At 34.4% G+C, this 15,870-nt stretch overlaps 1 protein-coding gene across 1 annotated transcript in view; it reads right to left on the minus strand.

Moving 5' to 3' along the window:
• The window catches only part of LOC117117091 (septin-7-like), a gene marked incomplete in the record, with an annotated part of 49,544 nt that extends 34,432 nt beyond the window's left edge, over positions 1-15,112 (minus strand). Inside the window, 3 exon segments of the mRNA XM_033261274.1 lie at positions 11,701-11,806; positions 14,032-14,033; positions 15,026-15,112. Of these exon segments, the coding sequence (XP_033117165.1) occupies positions 11,701-11,806; positions 14,032-14,033; positions 15,026-15,029 (112 nt within the window).
• Between the last annotated feature and the right edge of the window lie 758 nt (positions 15,113-15,870).

The raw sequence follows: 15,870 nt of genomic DNA on the forward strand, positions 1-15,870 counted from the left end.
GTGTGGGACAATATCATGGTGGACACACTTTACACGTAAATTCAACTGTGGACCCATTTTCTTAAAAGTTGACCCATTTTATGCAAAAATATGAAAAAACTTGGACCCATTTTCTTAAAAGTTAACCCTTTTTATGCAAAATATGAGAAATCTGGTGGAAATCTAGTAGACTCATTTTGTGCATAATTCAGACACATTTTTAAAAATGTGGACCCATTCTTTGTGGACCCAATAGAAAAAATGTGTGGGACTGTCCCAATAGCTGGCTTTGGCATTGATGAGCACAAACCTTAACAAACCTCTGTTAACTGTTAATTTTGCCTTTGATTCCTGTTTTCTATCATTCGTACTTGCCTTTTTAAAGTATATTTGAATTTTTAATAATTGTTCTATTTAAAATGCTTTTATGAAAATGTTTAATGCTGATTTTTTATATTTTTTCCTGTCTTTATGTTTGTTGTGGACCCCATTGGAAACAAACTTTATCATAGGCGTAGATCCCGGGGGGGATGGAGGGGATATATCTCCCCCAATATTTGACAAGGGGGGGATGGTCCATTGAATCATCCCCCCCAATATTTTGACTATGTATGGGATAAAATGGAGCTTTACACACTTCAAAAGACTGTCACAGAAATAATTTGCACTGTCTTATGCAGTGAATTTTAAGGATGGAAAAGTGGGTTAATAAAGGTGGGTGGAGGGCCATGAAATTAGCTTTAGACTGGTTGGAAAACTGCAAGGCTGGGTGGCTCCACCCACCATAACTACATCCATGTAAATAATATAATTAAATTGATATAGCAATTATCCTTGTTAATTATGGTTTCTGACCTATTTAATAAATCAGTTCTCTGACCCAAATTAAGGTGTAGAATATCCACTACTACCACAGGTAATGTCCACCATTCAAAAACAGCAATTCATACCAATCAATAGTTTATTTGTTTAGAAACAAGCCAATTACACCACTCAAACCCCCTAGGCCCCAGATATGAGGAACAGTGGCATATTCATTCCATAGCCAACTCCCCAAGAAATGCATTTTCGCTGCCTTTCAACATTCCATTAAAACAAGGAAACACATTCATGGCAGCTTGTTCAGCCTGCCATAACAAGAGTAACAGGTCAGTAGAAGAATAGTAGAAGCTCAGCAAGTTTAATTAAATGGAGAATTATTGGTGGACTGACATCAATCAGTACCACTTTATCTGTCCAGTTACATCAGTTAAAGGGGTGTGTGATGTATTACTAAATAGATAACCATGTCATGGGACAAACTTTATAAAATACTTGATAGCAAGAGTTTTTTTATACCATACGTTTCATTTTGTGAGCCTACCAATAACCGATAATGATTTCAAATTAAAATAAAGCATTATTACAGTTAGCATATTGGATTGGATTTCTTTGGTGTGACGATACACACTAATGATAACACATGAAAGTCCTAAGACTAATTTCCAGTGGGGTCCTTCTGTTGATGAATTGGGCAGTACACTGGGAGACAATCACCTACTCTTTTCCAAAGAGTGTACTGCATTATTTAAGGTGCATATGAGCTATTTTGCACACAGGACCAACGGCTTAAATGTCTAATCTTTAAAAACTTTTCAGCCCTCCACCTGAAACACAAGGACAGCAGCGATGGGAATTGAACCGGGGACCGAGCGATCTCCACGGTTCAGCACACACAGTGGCTATCACCAGTTTAGCCGACTGAGCTGGCAATTCCTCCATCCATGGTATTGCAGAAAACACATTTCACATTAGAATTTTTCTATCTTGCCACAATTATGAAAGTTTAAAATAAGAAATCATATTCTTTTAAAAATAAATAAAGTATAATTTATCAATCTGATTACTAAACTGCTTACATTGCAACATCGCATTTCTTCATGTCCTGGTGATAGTTCATGAAGGGCACCCTATATTAGATTTTTACTTGACATGCTCGCATGTTTTTATTCATCAATTAACATTTTATTTTCTACTCCGCTAAGATATTTTTGGCAGTATCAATTTACTAAATGAAAACATCTTTTTTTTTCGTCTTTCATGTTTTACTCTTCTACTGCAAAACATGTACATTTTTTTTTAGTATGGTACTTCTGAATTCATGACTCATAACAAAAATATACAGTGCTGAGTTTATATTCCACTTAACATGGCTCTGTTCTCCTAAACCTTTCAAGAACAAATTTATCTTCCACATAAATCACCAGCATATTCTGGGAAAATTTGGGGGCTCAAATGTCCCCTCTGCTTCAGTAACCTTCTCCCAGGAAGACATTTTTTTGGTTTTATCAATACTGTACCTAACTTCAAAATTTATGATTTCACAATTTTGGAGTAATTAGTGCCTTTCACACATAACGTAATATTTTAGTAACAATTACAAAGTCTTCTTTCTCATTTTGCATAATTACTATCGATTATCGATTTAATATAGATAATTCTGCAAACTATTATTCAATCAGCCTTCAGTTTAATACTAATTATTCTCTACTAAAATTAGATCAACCAATGCTGACAAAATTGGAGATTGCAAAATGACTAGGATGATGAATTATGGTAAACCATGTTTACTGGGCTGTGAACACTAACGGCAATGAATATATGATGTTGTATTGAGCTACAACTTACAGTCACTGCTTATGCATCTTTTAAGCTAGGCACTCACTCATTGCGCCCAAATCAATTCTTTGTAAGAACACAACGCCATGATGTGCATGTATCGTTTTTAATGACGATCCATTGAGACTGCCACTGACAGTCAGCACAGTGAGGGGAGTTAAATTCGTCAGCCAACCGTCGTACAACGAACTGAGTGCCCAGCTTGGAAACCATCGAAAGCCTTGCCTCTCTAAATATCTCATGCATTCAACACTAGCTTGTACTTTTCAACCTTATTATCAGTTTCTTGGATGTACATGTGCACAGTGCATGTTTATTTATGAAAGTCAACCTACAGTATAATATTATTATTATCAATGTAAGCATCGGAGGGAACCTAAAGCACTCCTACATTGATCATAATTGAATGAGTCATCAGGCAATTGCAACAATTATACTCTGTACAATTCACATTCAAAATATCTCGAAACATGAGTTATTTGTTTTTCTAGGCCTACAGTGCATGATAATTATACCCAAAATTTAGGATGTCTTTCTAAAAATGTTTTAACAGATGCACATATCAAAATTTGTTTTTACTCCTGTTGGCGTAGTGTTCTGAATCGCTTAAAATTTCTTGGACGAATTCTATTCAAAACCTTGAATTCTTATGCTGTAATACTAACAAATAATTTGATATCCTCGACATTACTACCGCACAATCAATACATTTTAATGTGCAGCGTAAATCAACCTGATTAATCATATTCAATTCCTCAAATATGATTCGTCAATTTCTATGCATACTCACTCATGCATAGCAAGAAAGACTCAGTTCATTCATCAGAAGGAAAATCAATTGTCGACAACGAATGCACATGGCTTTGTTACGGTAGGGTTATTGGCCGTGCTTAGCGAAAGTCTACTTTTGCGATTAATATTGAGAACTGCTTGAGACGACACTATTGATTTCCTTCTCAAATTTGCTGGTGAATTGGTCTATAAATTTTAACACTGTTTTTCTTTCAAAGGGAAATTTAAAATGGACTTTGGAATGAGAGCATCAAGACTGAAAGAGGAAGGATTTATAACTCTCATTCATAGTGAGAGGAACAACGGAACTAATAGTGAAGATAACTCACTGCTTAGTTCGCTAAATTGTTCATTAGCACAGTGTACAACTGAACAAGGTTTTTGGGGCATTATACTATGCTATAAAACTTCATAGAACATCCTAATAATGGCCCAACATCACCCAGTTTCTCCAGTAGTGAACCTAGCCTTCCTGGGCCCGACTGAAGTAATAGCAATATTCAAGTACCACTGATAGGGAAATGATTTACAGTACTATATCTTTTTTCTGTTCTAACTGCCAAATACTGCATGATTCCCTTTTATTATATTTTCCCTGTATTGCATGGAAGAATGTGGTGAAGTGGTAAGATTTTGGTTGGGTTTCAAGAGCCACAATCGGCTAAAAATTTAAAAACACCAAAACCAAACAATTTTTTTAAGGAAGGTTGGACCTATATTGGCAGCCGACTGCGGTGAATGTCTTCAATTGACCCAATGTACAACAGCAGCTGTAGAATAATAATGCATACACTTACAGTAATTCTGGAGCCTAAAATGCACAAAGAATACTAGAATTGCATTTTCTTGCTATTTACTACTGTAGTGTTATAGTACTTTGCACAGTACAATTAGGCTATTATTATAATAAAACAGTACATTTTCTCTTCCCTTACACTTCTAAACTGAGCATACCGCATTCTACAACTAATGAAAAGTTACTATAGCTACAAACATGTTGTTCTCTCTATCAACAAGTATAGTAACTGTAGCATTAGGACCTAAATGTTGTACTTCGAGTACAATGCAGTACAGTGTGGGGCTTGTCTTGTCCTCAACCCTGAATTTATAGCTACAGTATATGACTAGGAAGACTCCCAAAGGAAAAGAAGAGGTCAGATGTTCTATGGTTGTTTAAATTATAGAGGAAGAAGGATCAAATTCCAGCATGCATGTAATATTGCACGTAGAAATTATAGGCTAAATAAAAAATACATCTCCTCTCTTTTATTTTAAATATTTTTTTTTTACATATAAGCAGGGGTCCCAAGTTAGGAGAAACCAATTCTGGGAGATATCTTTCTTGATTTAACAAATTTAATTGTACTTTCCTGTGCCTGACGATTGATAAAGAATAATACTAAAAGCATACCAGAAACATATTGAATTTCCAGGGGATAGGGTTGTTTCCGGGAGATTTTTGTTTGCTTGCGGGTATCTGGGAAATGGTGCATATTCCCATGAGAGTCCCACAGCTTGCGAGGGACTTGGGACCCTGGACTCTTGCACAAAGTCAAGACATCCAGATAATTTTATTGGATCATTCTAATCAATAAGTAGGCCTATCTCTGTGTGTGCATACTGTACTGTAGGCTTGGCATATCGATGAAATTCAGGATGAGAAACATAGTTATCTGTCTATTTGGCCTTATCCGAGGCCACATCTTCTTCTGAGGTGAGCTAACAGTACGGTTGACCCTTAATTTCCTTTTTGCTATCAACAGTCTGAACATGATGCAGACTTTTGACCTATTTAATTCTACCTACATCCCAGGATGGATTACCCATAATGCAACAGTGCTGAGCTGAAAATAAATTGTAGAGACTCTCATGAGATTGGAATGGTTTAGCTTCAAGTTCACCCCTTACTGTCAGCAAGCTCAAGGGAGAAATTCAACAACTTCAAATGAGAATTATATATTATGTACAGTAGCTCCTCTTCTATAAAAGCACAATGATAACATTTAGACCTACTGTTTATATACTGTATAGTACGCACTGTACTCATGAAACATTGTCCAATGTTTAACAAATACAATAAACAGTTTAAAAATAGATAAGGGTCAATAACAACAATGAATCTAGTTCAGGGATAATAAAAATAAACTAAAATAAAAAATAACAAAAAACGTGTAAATATTATCCTATTTTAGCAACAACTTTGGATAATGATTATCAAAACCTCTAACAGAAAATTAATAATGCAGCAACAAAAAAGTGGGCAAGGAAGGGTAATTAATTTTTTTAGTTGGCCTAAGAATAATAATACAGTTTCAAATTACATGTCAATAGAGAGCATTTGATGTTTTATACTGGATGCTATTCATGCGTTATTAAACACAAGCCTGAGGCTAATGTGGAATACAAGCATAATTTTTATTCTTCTAGGCCAACAATAGTATAGTAGGCTAGGAATTTAGTGACAACAGCTCAGGTACAGCTTGATGGAGCACAGTAAAGGGGGGGGGGGGAAACCAGAAATCTTACTGGCTTGAATGGAGATTAGGAATAGGCCTACAGTACTTGCTCTGAACTGTGGGTTCCAAGTCTGTGACAACTAGAATATTTCCTCACTGACTTAACTCACTAAGCCTAAAAACAGACTTGAAAAGCATCACTTCCATCCTGTACTATAAGCATTGGTGTATTTTATGAGGAAAAGGCATGGGGGCTCAACAACAACTCTAGAAATTTTAAGCAAAAAAAAAAAATTATGCTCAAGTAGTTACTATATCTTATATACCATAAACTTATTTTGCCAGCTATGACTTCTGAATCATCAAGCACCACCCACTTTCACTCCCCCATCCCTCACCACCCCACAGCCCTCTCATGTCAATATTCCTCCTAATATGAAATTGCCTGTATGGTGCTGGAGGTAGATAATTTTTTTTTAAATGTTTAACATAGAACTTGCATTTCTTAGATTTTAGACTTTCAACATAATAGTTAATACAGAGCACAAGAGAAGAAACTTCAACCAAGCACCAATAGTAATATTAAACAAGTTTTATATTATCTGAATGCAAAGTTATGTTGTAATGTTACTAAGCTTACTTTAATAAGCATATTAACATTTCACAACCTTTTTGACACCTACAGTACTCCTTTTTGCATTTAATCACAGTAAAGTGGAAATCAAGCAATAACTTACACTAATGCTACCATTCATTCTCAATTCTAATAAAACCTCTTGGACATTATATTGGTAATGAAGTCTGAGTAAGTGCTTACTGTAGAGCGAAAAATGATTAAGGCTTTCTACAGTACTACTAGGTTCTGGATCATTAATAAACCATCAGGTCTGGGAGCATTCTATGCCCTTTAAAGGCAATGTTGATGGACTGGCATCTCTATATGCCTGAACTTGATAACAACGATTAATTCTTGCAACAAGATGTATGTTCTCTGGGTCAAAACAAGAATTTAGTGCATCTGTAGCATCTAGTACTTTGTTTTATAGGCCTGAAGTTGAGTGTCTCTCGATCAATGACATTGATGTTTTCCAGGTCCGGACAATCTATTTGGTGCATCCCAAGCACAGGGGTTGAAGTTGACAAAAGCAATTAAGTTTTGCTGAATAATGTTCCCTGGATCAGGATTAAGTTCTAAAAACACTCTCAAATTTTTCTTTGATAAAAAACTGTCAAAGAATAGTCATCCAGTGCCTATATATGGTCATGATGTGATGTCATCATTACCATATTTAGGCATGTCACATGTTTTTGTCAAATAATATTTATCAGTCTGGACAAGGCTTTAGAATTTAGTGCATCCCTAAGTGACAACAACCATAGTTTCCTGGATATTCTCATATGGCAGACAGAATAATGATCATTCCGGCCAGAGCAGGAAAAAAATCAATGGAATATTGCATTGGGAGATATGATAAAAACAGATGTTCTCCGAGCTTCAACTAGTACATTAGAGACAAGGCTTTTACAACCAACTTTCTTTCTACCCGCCCACCTTCCTGTTATGAATTACTGTAGCTACTGTACAAATTAAATGGGTACTATACAACAATTTATATAGATTTACAGAGTCCAACATCTATACGTTTGATACCAGCCTCAGCCTGTGGATGTTAGGTTGTATTCCATGTGAAAAAAATTATTCATTTTATAGTTGTCAAAGTACAGTATAATCTTAATGCTTTCTATAATTCATAGCTTTATTTGGTATTTATCACAAAGATATACTGTATCTGTTTTGTAGGATTGACCTTTTTCACTACTAAGCCTTTAAGGCCAAGTAAAAAAAAAAAAGTTTCCAGTCTTAATATTTTGAAAAAAAGGAGAATGATGACACTTTTTTTTTTTTTTTTTAGTCTGAGATGGTAAATCCAAGATGGTCGATGGGGAACAGCTACTACTTTCTCACTTTTACCAAAGTAGACATTGAAAGCAACTAAAAGAAGGATTAGGCCAAATAACAAAAAAAATCATTGTTTCTTGTCCTGGGTTTTTCAAAAAGTTGGTGAGGGAGGCACTTATGATTTGATACTGTATTTTTTATTTTCCAGTGTTTGTCAAAAAATGCCATAATGTTCTCTGCATAGCAAAATGTGTTGTAAAAAATACTGTAGTTTTGTCATTGCTTCTATTGCTGTTTCTGTTGCTATAAAATGTGTCAGCAATTGAAATTTTTGCATTTTCGATGTAAGAAAACCCAACAATTTTAAAAGTAACAAAAAACAAATAAAATTGATGGTGGGCCCAAAAAATGGTTAGGGAGGGGACGGCAAACAAGGAATTTATGTTATTTGGCCTTAGACATGATTCGTACCATAATGAATCCCCAACCACAAACGATCACGAGGAAGTTTACTGATGTTAGTTAGCCAGAATTTCGTACACTTTGTAAAATAAAGCAAATAAAAAGATTTAAAAGAAATGGGCGAGGCAGGGAAAATGAATGCGTGAGGGGACAATAAACTAGAATTTTTTTTTTATTTGGCCTAAAATCTTGGTATTGACTAGTAGTACAGTATGCTTACATTGTTCTTTACAGAACAGAATAGTTTAAACACAACTTTACAAGGTCTTCTATTTAACTATACCATGACAACAGAACCTGGACGCATACCTACAGGGGGTTTTGACCTTAAGTACCACTATACTTGGTGACAAATGTTTCAATTGGACTGGTATAACAATAAAATAGAATATAGTAGTAGACTCATTGGCTACATATTGTAAGTGGTTCAGGATATGGTTTTGCAACATTTAGAATAAGTGTTGGTAAAGTTGGTTGTGACTTGACATACCAATATCACATTATTTCACGAGGATGAAAATGTATGATACTGTAAAGGGTAAGAAATATGAAGTCAGGGTATATTTTTTTCCATTGATCAATATGATAGGTGGCCATAATAATTTAATTTTTGTTATATAAGCCATGAAGTATTCGCACCAAAGGCGCTGTTCAGCATAGCAAAGACCACTTCGCAACCTGTCAACAGTGCAAGCTGTGGTTACTGCAGCATGGTCAGCGATTCGGACTCCGACCATGAGGTTCGGAAACTTGAATGGAAACCCTCCGACAACCCGCCTGCCCTTTCTAAGAAGTCCAGTTTATAGTAATAGTTAAAGTTTTCTTTTCTTAATGATCTGACAAATCCTACTATGTAAAAAAAAAAATCTGCTCACATTCATCCTTCAACTCACGGATACAATTAAAACATCCTGAGATCTGCATCTCAGTGATTCGCTACAAAGCTTGGGATTCTCCAACTACAGCAGCGCTATAGTACAGAGGTGTTGGAATGTACTGTACAGTACTTCACTCAAGATTATTATGATGTCAACTCTAAACTGTCCCAGCGACTGACATTACCTTGACATGCTTATAATTATGCAGCATTTCAGGAATGCATTAAAGCACCATATATTCAAATTACACTAATAATCTTGTTTAATCAAACGTTAAATAACAATATGACCGCTTATTCAACTCAAACTTTGTTATGAAAACCGTCAATACACCTGCAATGTTGTCTTATATCAAATATTCAGTAAACTAAAAAAAAAAAAAAACTAGACTATCCTGAAGAATTTTAATTTTAATTATCATTTTGGAGACGCACTGACGACTCCTGTATAATCCGTCTAACTTGAAACTGATAGTGATTGACTGTCATGAATAATTTTCTTTAAATGGTAATGGTAATGATGGATGATATAAGTTATGAGTGTAGACATATTTCCAAATACAGTATTTCATTATAAATATTTTATTTTATTTCAGAAATAAATCCATAAATATTTTTGTTAACATTCTAATATTGGTTGTATTTATTATTAATCCAAACAGTTTATTAAGCAAAATAAAGTTGATTGATTGATTGATTTACTGACAGAATAATCACAATGCCACAGTAGATTTAGAGTTATTTTGTTATCTCTGTGCTACACTATAGAGTTCCAATGAAGAATGTTACAATTTTTGAAACAACTTTCTCATTCTCTTCCTACAAATCTCCTTTCTTCTCATCTCTTTCAAATCAGCCAGTTAGGGCCCGTTCGAGCGAAAAACGCAAACCGTATTCCGGAGAATTCACCGGTTAATCACGCCGAGCACACAGCGGGTGGTCCGCCGTTCGACCAAATTTTAGCTCATGTCGAATACCGTGTAACGAAACTATTCCGGAAGTAATTTTGTAAGGTCATTCAGAAACACCAATCCCATCAACCCATTCTTTGTTTACTTCTGCTTGCTTAAACGATACGCGGGAACCTGTCTCTTATACACATCTATGTTCCCTGGATCAGGACTAAGTTCTAAAAACACTCGTAGCTATGCTACTAGCCACCATTATGGCTACAATGATGCGATGTTATATGGATGGATTTACTGTCCAATCCAACTTTGATTTCGCCGTGAACATGAGGAGGCGAAGAAGAGCGCGACGACAGCGGGTACTTGCTGTGGATGAACCATTTGGCAAAGCAATTAAGGTTGATTTATCATCGTCTCCGGCTCCAAGGCCATCTCATACACGATTCTACCCAGCAATTTGGTGGTCAAAATTGTCGCGGATAATCCAGATGGTAAGAGACGGACGCGTGTCCGAGCGGTTTTAGAAAGTGTGTACCGGTGAATTAACTGGAAAATCGCACGGATATTTTTTCACTCAAACGGGCCCTTACTGTATCAAAACAATATTCAAACTCAGTGACTACATACAGTACAGTACAGGCCAAGACATACCTGCATGCACAGCATTTATAATATATTTCGATCATTAAATCATCTGGTGTAAATCAAGGCCAGATGACCAGTATTTTTAGCTGGGTTTATGAGGTCACGGATAAATGTCAATCACATACTCTAGATCATTAAAAAGCAACAAAGGCGTGTACTGACCACAAGTTAGGGAAACTTTATGTAATCTAACATCTTTCTTAGCAGTAATGCTGCAGTGCAGGAAATAGGGCAGACAAGTTGGTAAGATGGTTAGATTTAGTGGTTTCATTGGAGGTTTTAGAAAATCTTTAAATATATAAACACATTTTCAGTACATCATCTTTAGTCACTTGATAAAAAAGTTGAAAAAATATTGCTCTGACCACTTACTCAAAACATGAGAGGTATTTATAGTAGTTTACTATACATTAAAACGTCCATTTTATGTACCCCTTAGTACCAGACACGTGCGTTGGTAGTTCGTTGTTCTGGTTAGGTTTATTACATTAATATAGTGTTTATTATACCAAAAATAGAAGAAAAGATCGAACTATTAATAAATAAATACAACAAACTTGATTTTATTTTAAAAAAATTTACATTATCACTTTGTAAAACATGCGCAATCAGACTTTATTTACGGTAATAATTGGTCGATGATGATGTCATCAGGAGCAAAGACCATTCGTAAAATCGACTATTCATAAAATTGACGTTCGTAAAATGGACGTTTTACTGTACCTCCATGCTCGAACTTACTTCAGTATTAATAATGTAATTATTGTTTTTTACAATATGATCATTAATATTAAAAAAGGGAAAAATTTGTCATGCAGTTTAAGGCTACCAAGGCATGGATAGTGTCTTAGTACTTAGTAGTCAATATATTTCATTTTTATTTTAATCTGCACGGTAGAGTAACACTACAGTATATAAATTAAATTAAAAAATGAAAAAATAGATATAAAATCATTCAAAATAATTTGTAAATAGATATAGAGATCAATGATTATGGAAGAGTATTTATTTATAGTGACTTACCTACTACCATTAGAGTATATTCAAATCCCCTTTTTACAGATCGTCTATACACTTGATTAGGCAGATTGGCAAATCCTACATAGCCTTCCATATCCTTCGGTTTATTCTACACAGAAAACAGAACAAAACACATTAAAAAACAAGACAACAGCTGGTATATTGTACATTATTCATATCTGTCATAAAAATTTACCATTGTTACAACAGGTCATAAATTAAAGCAGAATAAAGATATCAAATATATTAGATGAGGAGGAAAATTGTTTGCTTTGATAAGAAATATTAAACTTTAACACAATGTTTAAAATCTTTCCTTGTAAGTTACTATCAGGTAGCAAATGCAACTTAATATTTACTGTATTTTTGTACTCAGTACACTTTCAACTGAAAAATACAAAATATAAAACTACAAAAGATATCAGATGATGAGGAAAATTGTTTGCTTTGATAAGAAATATTAAACTTTAACACAATGTTTAAAATCTTTCCTTGTAAGTTTCTATCAGGTAGCAAACGCAACTTAATATTTACTGTATTTTTGTACTCAGTACACTTTCAACTGAAAAATACAAAATATAAAACTACAAAATTAATTACAGTAAAATTAATTAAACAAAAAATGTAAAATTAATTATTCATTAATGTTAATTGTTATATAGTACATATGACATAATATCAGATTATGTCATATGTACTGTATATATGACATAATATCAGATTGAAAATCATTTTTTTTTACATTTATTATTTTTTTGAAAATGGGTTTCCTCATCTATATAAGCCTATTATTCACCCTGAAATCGGTCCAATTTAATGTTTATAGGGATGAGCTTAAAAATTGAGGAACTACTGTAATATACTGTACCATAGTCACTATTAAGTAATTATGTGAAAATAAGAGAAAAAAAAAATTATTATAAAAGAAATTGTTATTATAGGACATGCTATCAGATTGGAAATCAATTTTTTGTATAGTACCTATCTTCATTTTCATGGGTTTCCCCTGCAATATAAGCCTACTGTACATAAAAAAAATCAACCCAATAAGGGTGGGGGAGGGGGCAGGAGAAGTGATCTTACAATCGAGGAACTTCAGTAATACCACAGTCATCTGAATCCAATTAACCTCGACACTAGGAAGAAATAGCACCTAAAACAGTAACTATAACTGAGAATGAAACACTATACAAAGTGTGTACATAGTGGCTTATTCAAGCATACTTAATAATTGGTAGTGAGTCACAACATATGTATGCAGCATGCCTATAGCACAGGTCAATTATTCAATCAGTGATGCTGTTTATACTACCTTTTAAAAATAAGTTCTTAATTATGGAATGGTTGGAGTCTGAGAAATAAATTCATAAACTGTTTAACTATTACTTAAACAGGAAGTGGAATATGAAACCAAAATAATGATATGTTATAAATTATTATAATTATAATTATTAGTATTATTTATTAATAAGCATTTAAAATGCGCATTTAAAAAATAAGGGCCAATTTCTATGCAATTTTGCAGAAAATTTGTAATAACTATACTAACACTATACTGCAACCAATGTAGTGTAGGCCCTACTGTATTATGCATTAAGTTGCCATGTAGCCCACCTATTTCCAAACAATTGTTTGAGTACATTAAAGTTATTTTTTGATGATAAAATACATTACAATGGTGTCCACTACATTGTTATGACCTGGAAATTAACATTAATTCATTATCTTAATTCAGATTTTTACTATCAGTGGCGAATTCAGAATTGGGAGAATTCAACTGAGAACTTAGAAAGGGAACGTAGAACAGATTCGCTCATCAATGACTGTCGTCGCATGCGTTTTACATTCTAAAGTACTTTAAATCGATTCAATATTTACAATGCGTTTGTAGTCACCAGCACAAAGGCTGATGCACCAATGTTTAATACAGTACATTCCTCATTCTGGCCTGAATAGAGATTCGACGACAATCATTCCACGACAATCATTCCACATTTCAGGAGAGAACATAACACACAACATTCTGACATGCGCAGTTAAATTAACATGACATCATTACGTTATCGCAAATCAAAAGCTCCCCAATGTTTTGACTGGGATGACGAGAGTGACAACTGAGAACCTATGAACATAAGGGGGCAGAATTTACGGTCATGAAAGATTTAGAGATGCTCTCTAACCTATTGTGGGGATACAGGAAGATATGTCTCCTAGATGTTCAGAGTTTTAGCCCTTTTAATCTCTTACAGTACTTAAATGACTTCACACATTTGGCCACCCCCCTGCCACTGGTTATCACACAAACATTCGTAAATTGTATATGTATATACTCACCGCTGTCGATGGTCCGTGTTCACCAGGTTTTGTTGATGCAGACGTAGGCATGATTGATTATCACAAAATATATCACAAGAAAGTAGGGAAAAATAAACAAGCAAGTATTATTATTACAGTTGGAACAAAATATACATATGCAGCATGAGCCAATCTATTGCACAGTTTCAAAAGTTGAGAATCACTTTTGAGTTGTTCATGTGCTTTTTTATATCAATACACACTATTAAGATATGAAGATACAGTTTTGTATATAAACAAAGAAAGTAGGCAGGTTTTTTGCTTTTCTTCCTAAAATGGAATGCAAATACTTTGTTGATGTTCCAAGATCCAAATCAGTTTGACCAAAGTGTGTGAAGCATATAAATCCAAAAAGCAATGAATCTGTACTTTTATCACAAAAGCAATAATCTGGTTATCAGAGCAGGAAGACCAGTTTCTTGTTAGCTAGCTCATGCAGGCGTGTGATGTGTGTGTATGCCGTACGAAGGGCGAGGCCAGTCAGGCGGCGCTCTATACACACGAAGAGCAACTAGCACCTACAACATGTGTAGCCTGTAGGTACGTCTAGTCTGCAGACAATGTGATTGAAAGAGGAACGACCGCCTACTCATTGAAAGTCGTAAATTTTAAATATATAATAACTGAAGGACAGTACTCATAAAGTAAATTTATAATTCTTTAGATATATAACAGTTTTTCATAAATTTAAATTGTACAACATTTAAACTAAACAACCTACCGTCCAAACACCAGCTAGGCCTGGGGGAATGCGTTCGAACGACGAGAACTAGCCTAGCCTATGTCTAGCCTAGTTTGGATGGAACATGCTAGCCTACCTACGTTCGGCAAATTCCTCGAAACTCTGTCGATATAAACGTATATGAAGTTGTAAACCACATGATAGTAAGTATATATTTTAGAAATGCATTTCCATTTTTAGAGAATGGCGGCTGTTGCTAATGCGATCACTAAATCATAAAAATAATCTTACCCATTTTTGTATTTACGGAGTAATTCCTAATAAAAACTGGTTACTGCGATGCCGAGATTGCAATGCTACCCTCTCTAGCGGCTCAAGGTTCAGATTTTTTACAGAGGGGGCAATTCGTATAATAAATAATAGTTTATGCTATAATTCAGTGTTTTTTTTTTTCACCGCATATTTTTCCTTCAATAATAAAATATAACGTGTTAATTATTATTGTTATCATTATTTTATATCTTCGAATTATATGTACTTATTTGATATCTTTCAAAATGTAATTATAAAACTGTATATTCATTAAGGTAATGGAGGGGGAACTTCCGTGAGAGGGATAAGAAATTGGGATGGTCTTGTTGTATTCTTGTATTATTAACGATTTGTTACTTTATCATATAGTTTCTTGACTATTAAGTTTTTATTTTGTTTATTTTTTACATTTAAAAAAAATCACATCATATTGGATTGGCCTATACTACCCGTGAACCTAATCTCAAATGCCTAAGTTGGTATTTTAAAGATACTTTCTTCCGTATTTCATTTAAACCATCCATTTCATATTAACCTACGGTATGTATCAAAGCATTCTTTCTTGAAACACGATGCAACTTCTGTTATAGTCCTACTACATTATATTTTTTAATGACAGGACGATAATCGAGCCACGCGGTATTTCGATCTTTATATTCAGTTGGTTAAAGCAATATACAACCCGGTCTCGGGGTTCGAACTTCGGATCGGTGCAATATCAAGCTATAAAGGCCAAATCTGAAAGAAGAATGTCTCCAAACCTAATTATCCATTTGTTTATTGCGTATTTTCCTTAAGTTTCGATTATGACCTCTTAAGAGGAG

This window comes from Anneissia japonica, unplaced genomic scaffold (assembly GCF_011630105.1).
Source record: "Anneissia japonica isolate Jap-2015-1 unplaced genomic scaffold, ASM1163010v1 scaffold287835_len3118868_cov185, whole genome shotgun sequence".
NCBI lineage: Eukaryota > Metazoa > Echinodermata > Crinoidea > Comatulida > Comatulidae > Anneissia > Anneissia japonica.